The 8,213-nt window shown below is 43.2% G+C and overlaps 1 protein-coding gene across 1 annotated transcript in view; it reads left to right on the plus strand.

Annotated features, from left to right (window-relative positions):
• lcor (ligand dependent nuclear receptor corepressor) overlaps window positions 1-8,213 on the plus strand; it is a gene marked incomplete at both ends in the record, with an annotated part of 37,906 nt that overhangs the window by 22,217 nt on the left and 7,476 nt on the right. Inside the window, 2 exons of the mRNA XM_084465950.1 lie at window positions 667-749; window positions 4,157-4,274. Coding sequence (XP_084322076.1) covers window positions 667-749; window positions 4,157-4,274 — 201 coding nt within the window. The remainder of the gene's footprint in view (window positions 1-666; window positions 750-4,156; window positions 4,275-8,213) is intronic.

Here is an 8,213-nt window from a genome sequence, read left to right on the forward strand (position 1 = left end):
CTGGCAACCTTTAAATACAGCAGGGGGGATGGGTGGAGGGAGGGGGTTGAGGGAGATGGATGGGGGAGGCTAGGGGCATTTAGATCGTGGAGAAATTCTAGTTTTGTTTAGCTCTGTTTAGCTTTTTTAGTTTTGTTTGGTTCCTTTCTTTGGCAACAGCATTGTAGTGTTGTACTTGTTTTGTGTTCACCAGTAAACTCCATGTTCATTATTTCTTCATCTGTCATTTCCATTCTTTTATTGTTCACCCACAATCTACTCCTCTATACCCATCATCTGGCCATTTTGACACTGGTTACCTCCCCTGCTACTCCTAGACAATGGGGTTGTATCAAACACACCCACAAACAAATATCAACAGTGATCTTTACAATTTTCTTAAGCAGATGTAATGTTGGAAATTGTAGTATACTCGCCATATTATATGGGCCTTTTAGCCATGCTATAGGTTAGTTATAGTACAGGCAAACCATATAATAAGCGAGCCAAGCAATAGCTTAGCCTACTAATAGGTTAGCCATGCTATAGTTCAGCCTAGCCAAAGGCTAGCCATGCTATGGTGAGATAGTGAGTGAGAAAAGGTTAGGCTTTATTTCATTTAAAACGTATTGTTAACACCACTTCAAACTGTGCTAAGGTGTGTGTGTGTGTGTGTGTGTGCTTCAGACTGTGAGCCCACGGAGGTGTCAGACTGGTCCTTTGATGAGAACTGTCTCTTCTGCTGCTCGAGGCGGGAGAAAAAGGAGAAGGTAAGACCTTCTATCTCTCTTTCTCTCTCTCTCTCTTTCTCTCTCTCTCTCTCTCTCTCTCTCTCTCTCTCTCTCTCTCTCGGCCTCTGTTCTCCACGCCCCTCTCCCTTCCCTCCTCCTTCTCTTCTTGTTGTTCTCATTTCTGCACATTTGTTGTTTTTGTGTTAGTCAGCGATGGTGGACTTGACCCCAATTTGGCTTGTGAAAGGAGAGCTTGTATTGATTGGGCTCGGGTCAGGGGTCAGAGGGAGCATGATGGGGGGGAGGGGAAGGGTCTGTCTGACATTGGTGACAAAAATTGATGCTGTAAATGAACGCATCAGGTTCTTTCTCGCCCTATTGGAGTCCTTAACCTTCGGGCTGTATCTACTTACGATCTCTCTCTCTCTCTCTCTCTCTCTCTCTCTCTCTCTCTCTCTCTCTCTCTCTCTCTCTATCGCTCTGTCTCCCTCCCTCCCTCTCTCTGAGCGCTCGTCAGCTGTCACGTCTTCAGACAGGAAGGACCTCTTCTTTGGTGGGACCACTCACTCGTCAAGCTAGGGGAACCACATCGTAGCCCATACACAGGCGTGCACGCGCGCATACACAAACAAAGGACAAAAGCAGTGTCTTTTGATGCTCCACGTCCCCAACCCCCACCCGACACGCTCAGCTGTCCAACAGCCAATCAGAGGCCGCCGTTGGTCCTAAACCTTTTGTTTGCCACTTCTCCACCACTCCAACCTCAATGACTCTGTCCTAAAATGGTGGCCATAGTGAGGCAGTGTTGTGCCTTGTGACCCGGGTATACGAGTTGGTAACTTTGAGTTACTTTGGTAACCAGGGGGTACGAGTTAGTTACTGTGATAACCATGAGGTAGGAGTTAGCTACTGTGGTAACCATGAGGTACGAGTTTAGTTACTGTGGTAGCCAGCGAGTATGTGTTAGTAACTATGGTAACCGGGGGGTAGGAGTTAGTTACTGTGGTAACCATGAGGTAGGAGTTAGCTACTGTGGTAACCATGAGGTACGAGTTTAGTTACTGTGGTAACCAGCGAGTATGAGTTAGGGAGTACAGGTTAGTTACTGTGGTAACCAGTGGGTAAGTGTTAGTGTTAACCAGGGATTACGAGTTAGTTACTGTGGTGACCAGGGATAACGAATAGGTTACTGTGGTAACCAGGGATAACGAATAGGTTACTGTGGTAACCCGGGATAACGAGTTAGTTACTGGGGTGACCAGGAATAACGAGTAGGTCACCGTGGTAACCAGGGATAACGAGTTAGTCACCGTCGTAACCACAGTGTACGGGACGGTTGCTGTACTAATCACGGGCCCCCCGGGGGTATACGAATGAAGCGGCGTTTATAGTCGCCTCGACGCTCTGTTTCTGAGGTTGCACGGGTGGTCCCCACACAGCGCTCGGTATAACGATGGCGTGGACATGCGGCCCACGCTATCTGCTGACGGAGATTTCGTGACACATCATGTGAACTGGGGCTGAGGCCATGCGCGAGAGAAGAGGAGGGCGAGGAGGACAGGAGGGGCGGGGCAGGGGGAGGAGGAGAAAATGAGGAAGGAGGAACAGGAGGAGCGGGAAGCTAAGCGCTAGGCTAGGTAGCGAGCGCCGCTTGTTTGTCGCAAACTTGACCCCAGGCCTTCCTCAGAGGTCAGCCATCTGCCTCCTATACCCCCCCCCCACATGACCTCCGCCTGACCCACTGCCACCAGGAAACTACACACACACTCACACACACACGTGCACACACGTACATACACACAAACACACACACACATACACACAAAACACATACACACACACACAAACAAACCCCCACACACACATTCATACGCCATCAGATACACATGTATATATAAAATATTCACACACACACACACACACACACACAAACAAATACCCACACATGCAGTCACGCCTATGCCACACAAACACATTTGTATAAACACACGCACATTATATGTCTATGCATGCATTTTCTGAATGCGTTTTTCCCCTTCCTCTCGTTTCTTTGTCTCTCTCTCTCTCTTCGTAATGTGTTTGTATATGTGTCCCTTTACATCCCCCGCATCTCTTCCTCTTTCTCTCTCCCCCTCCCCCTCCCCTATCCTATCTGCACCCCCCTCCCCCCAGTTTATAACTATGTGTTTAAAATGCCAGCGGAGGCACGGTGGGCGTAGTCCATTGATTCATTGATTTGCACCCATGCAAATGAAGAGCAGAGCGAGAGAGAGAGAGAGAGAGAGAGCATTAAACACAGCCGGCAGACAGATAGATGGTTGAATGGAGGTCTGTGTTAGCTCCGGCATATGGCCCTTCTTGACAGAATCCCTCCCCTTTGCCGACTTTGATGATATTTCATATTTCATGGCTTTTACGCCACCTTCATTGTGCTGTATACAAATCCTTAACATGCCATGTGCCGTCATAATATGTCTCTCCACATGACACCTATTGCCCTACTCATAATGTGCTCTGCTGCTCAAGGATCCCAGCTATTCACACTCTCTCCTGGCTTTGCTGGTTTGAAGCCAGTGCGGGGAGGAGGGGGGGAGATCTCAGGAAACCTCAGTTAAAACGTGGCTGTGTGAAGTGCTCGGAGACTGTGACTGTGATACAGAGCTGTGAAGACAACCTTGGCGTGTTGTGACTCAATGAGCAGAGGAACAGTTGAGACGGGGAGATATTTTAAATTTTTTTCTTCTTTCTCTTCTCAACTCTCCCCATCCCCCCCCCCATCCTCGTCCTCCTCCTCATCCTCCTTCTCCTTCTCCTTTTCCTTCCCCTTCTTCTCCTCCTCCTATTCCTCCTCCTCCTCCCCCTCCTCCTCCGCCGCCTCCCCCTCCCCCTCCCACTCAGACTATGGGGGAATCCATTGGGACATCAAAATAATTGCCTAAAACTACGTCTCAGAGGCCACCGCTGTAGTTTTGGTTTAAATATTCTGGTTCAATATGGATTTTATGTGTGTTAATATAATGCATGGAACGGTTTTGAAGAAGCAATTATAAAAGAATGATAAAGATCGCCAGCGTTTCACTTGCATATTTAATCTCTGGTTTTATTGCGGGCCACCTCTGTACCTTTTAGTGTTTTTTAACAAAAAGCTTTATTTAAATGTAAATAGTATTATGTTGATAACATATTATTTTCACTGTCGCATTCTAAATGATTTGTTAACATATATTTTGCCTTTGCCAAAAAGTGGAATCTGACTAGATTTTGAATTGTGTTGAGTTGACGATGTGCCGATGTAAGGCCTTTTTATATGTCTTTCCTTTTGAGCAGCGAGATGTTAGCCATTACATTTGAATAAACACATCCTTATCAACAGCGCAATACACTCTTATTAACTTGAATAACCTGTTCTTCCATGTGTGTGTGTGTGTGTGTGTGTTTGTGAACAGAAGCAGACAGAAGAGGACAGTGTTGTGGACAGCCAGCTGAACCAGAGTGAAGAGCAGTCTAGGATCTGTCTGGAGAGGCAGGCACAAGACTTCCTCAATGCTGTGTTGCACAGGAAAGGTACAGACAAAAACACATACACGCACTCACACACACACACACACACACACACACACACACATGTGAAAATGCTTTAAAAAAAACTACAAGAAAATGTGTGTGAATGTTAATTATTTTTTATAATGAATGCTTAACCAGACAGTTAAAAGACACCATTGAGTCAAAACAGATGAATATGAAATCCAGAAATACTTGATTGAATGTTATCATAAGGTATTTCAGTTTTTAGCGAGATGTCCACCTTCTGTATTATATTCCTTAATGTGCTGCCTAATTTGTAATTTGTGTCTTATCAGTAATTGTTTGAAATCTCTCCTACCTCATTAGATCAGCATTTCAGTCAGTGGAAAAACCACTCAATGCCGGTGTAATTATAGAATTAACGGAAAATATTTTGAAATCTTGTCCTTTTTTAAATTAATGTATTATTTCTTAATAAGATGTTTAAACATTAGTTTGACAAGAAAGTGTGTTCTTGTAATTAGTTAGTAGTAGTTATCCGTTTCTCTGTGCTGATACTGACGTAATGGTTTGGTTTCCAGATGCTTAGATAAAATGGTACTTTATTAATCCCAGATCAATAAAGGACAGTAGTATAATTAAAATATATCATATGAGATACAAAATATGAGATATAAATAAAAAAGTAAGTGAAAAATGACTTAAGGAGATTCTGAGAATACATCTATATACATAACAACACGCAATGTATGTCTATTACAACACTGTGGTTTTCAAACAATGTTATAGTTGTCTGTGTTAGGGCTGGTTTGGCTGGTTTATCAATACAAGAAGAGTAATGCTTCTCCTGCCAGAAAATAGTGCCTTATTAATTTGCGCCCAGGCTACGGTCACTGGGAGTGGAGTGCAGATGTCATTTCGATTGGCAGGCCTTAATCAATCACGCCTTGCTTACTGTTGGAGCTGCATGTGTAAATGACAAGAAGACATGCACACACACACACACACACACACACACACACACACACACTCACACCAACAAACACACAATTTCAAATCACTTTATTGAGCCATTTTCATAAATAGCTGGATAGATTCCTTGTGTGAAATCTATGTAATGTATTTCGGTGTCAATGCCGAGATTACAAACTACACAGAGTACGTCTTGCTTCCTGTTATTGCACAGTGAAGTATCATCATTTGATTAAAAAGCCAGGAATGCACAAGAGATTGATCCAGTCTACTGTACTTGCCAACACTGAATTGTTTTACACAGATAAAATGTGGAGATAGCTTTTAAGACCAAAACAAAAAGGAGGAGGGGGAGTAGTTTGACTAAGGTGGTTTGACTTAGAGCAAAATGCAAAATAATTATTTATAGTAAATATTACATATGATCTGTGTTGTAGTCAGCTTTATCACAAAAAAGGTAACAACTATTTCTCCAAATGTCCCATCTGGTATGAAATAAGTACATCTTATCTTCTAAACTATGATGTTCAATTTATCATATAATTATTTTTTGTTTGTTTTTCCTTATTTTTTATAAATGTAATAATTTATCATTTGTGCTATTGAGGTGCCATCCTTCCTATTTAGCTTATGGCTATCTTTACATTACGGTTATACACACATATATATAGTTTATCTGTAAATAAAGGATACAAATGGCAGCATCTCCTTAAGATGGAACATGTTAAACAAATCAAGTTGTAAAAGAATTGGAGCCTGGCTCATCATGTCATACCAACAAATAAACACAAGACAAAACCAAGGAAGTTTGTTAAGGATTAGGCCGACTCTCCGTAATATCTTCTGTATTCACAGTTCCTCAGATTGGTCCCCTGGCTACCAGAGTTGATATATTATTTTTGACGCTGGTCTAGACAACTCTTATGAAACATCCATTTTAGCTTGAGCGTCTCCGTATTGATTTCCTGCCTTACATAAAACTGGACTCCAAAATAGCCTTGTATGTGTCCTTGTTCTCTATTCTTCCTCTGCCTAAGATTGCAGAGGTGCAGAGATCACTGCACACCTGTAAGACTGCCAAGGAAACGGTTCTCAGTCTTACTCACACAACTTCTTATGACTATCATCTCCTACTATAGTACTCCTCCATCCATTCCATGTGGAAATGTAATCGATAAACTCATTCACCTTGTGGAAAAATGTGTTTTCTTCCGACGTGTGCTAAAATTACAGCGAGTGACTGATTTCTTTGGATGTTCATTTCTGCCTATTTGAAAGGCAACCTGACCTACGGAGACTAAAACACAGAAGAGCACCCTGGCAAGGGGTCCACCGTCTTCCTCCTAACTTAAGTTCTTCCTCTGTCTCTTCTGGACGGTAACAGTTGTATCTCTGTGGCAACAAGTGGGCTGAGAAGTGAACTCATTTGTCAAGCCTTCAGATGTCAGTGCCAGGTAGTCTTGTGATTGGGTCTAAACTCTCTCATGTCAGTCCACCCCAGGCCCCGTTCACTTTGCTCGCATAACAGGATGTCAGCCAACCTCCGCCGCACCTCCCCCTGTCCGCTCCCACAGTTAGTGATGTGGACACAACTGCTTTCATTAAACTCCACCAGACACAGTTAGAACGCTCAGACATTATTATACACAGTATTATATTTACTTTCCCCTCCGGTTAAACCATGCTCTTAACACTCTGTGGGCCCTATTTAGACGATGTTGCTATTATGACGGCGGATAAATGACTCTCGCACCCGTCGCAAATCTAAAATGGGTTGGTCTGAAACCCGTAAGTGTGTTTTGGGTGTGACATGCAATAAACCAATGAGAGTTCCATCTCCCATCACCTTTAAGAGCCAGCGCATTTGACTTGAGGAGTTGATATTTTGACAGTGTGTTTGCAGTCTCCGCTGAGACAGATACATGACCATATGAATTTCAAACTTCAAATGGCTCAGTTTATGGCCAAATAATAGGCCTAATTCACACATGGAATAGCGTTTTCTTCTCCAACTTCAGAAACACTGAGTTGTCATGTCAATTCATACTTTGCGGTCACGTGAGTACCATGGATACCTGGAGGGCAACAAACGCTGGAAAAATGGCGACGAACAACGGCCAACCAGGGGAATTGCAGCCTTGCAGATTTCCGATACTTCAATCAATCAACTATTTTGACCATATGTCACAAAATGTTAAAATTAGATATGAAGAGAAGATACATACTCGGAACTTGTGATCCATACACAGCACCCGCTGATGTATTCATTGCTTTGAAGCTGGCAAAGACTCTACCAGACTTGGAGTTTGGAGATATTTACATTTATCTCATAGAGAATCTGTCACCTTATACCACACAAAAATTGAAAGCCTACGGATGGGTTAACAACGCTGTCGTATGGGAGGTGAAAAACAGGAATATCTTCATAATCAAAGCAAAGGTGAATGTTACTATTCCACCATCCACTATGAAATGTCCCCTTTTGTCCGCGATTACATAGCCAATGTGGTCTTATTATAGCCCGATCATTCACTAAAAAACACATAGAAAGATTAAAGCATCCAGCATATGATTTCAACAATGTGTGAGGGCAGGGATGATCGCACAGTTGCTGTTACAGAATGCTGCGCGATTTAATCTGCACAGTGGAATGAGCGCTGGGCGGAGATGTTTGCGCATTTCAGAAGCAGGGAGATTCCGTACAAAAATATATGTCTAATTTGTCAGTTTGCCATGTGTATGCCTGGCACAAATGCTCCCGTTGAACTAATCTTTCCATCATGACGGTATTTGGACTAAGAGGAACCTAATGACCGTTTGTGTGGTAAAACTGGCTACGTCCTGATTAGGTTACTAGGTTTCGTTGCTGGAGTTCTTGCTCGCCAGCCAGTCGTTGTGACGTCACGTGCAAAGTATGAATTGCGGCAAAGACAACTTAACACATATATGATATGCATCATATATGTGTGTGTGTGTGTGTGTGTGTGTGTGTGTGTGTGTGTGTGT

Source organism: Micromesistius poutassou (genome assembly GCF_964030765.1).
Source record: "Micromesistius poutassou genome assembly, chromosome: 3".
Taxonomy (NCBI): Eukaryota; Metazoa; Chordata; class Actinopteri; order Gadiformes; family Gadidae; genus Micromesistius; species Micromesistius poutassou.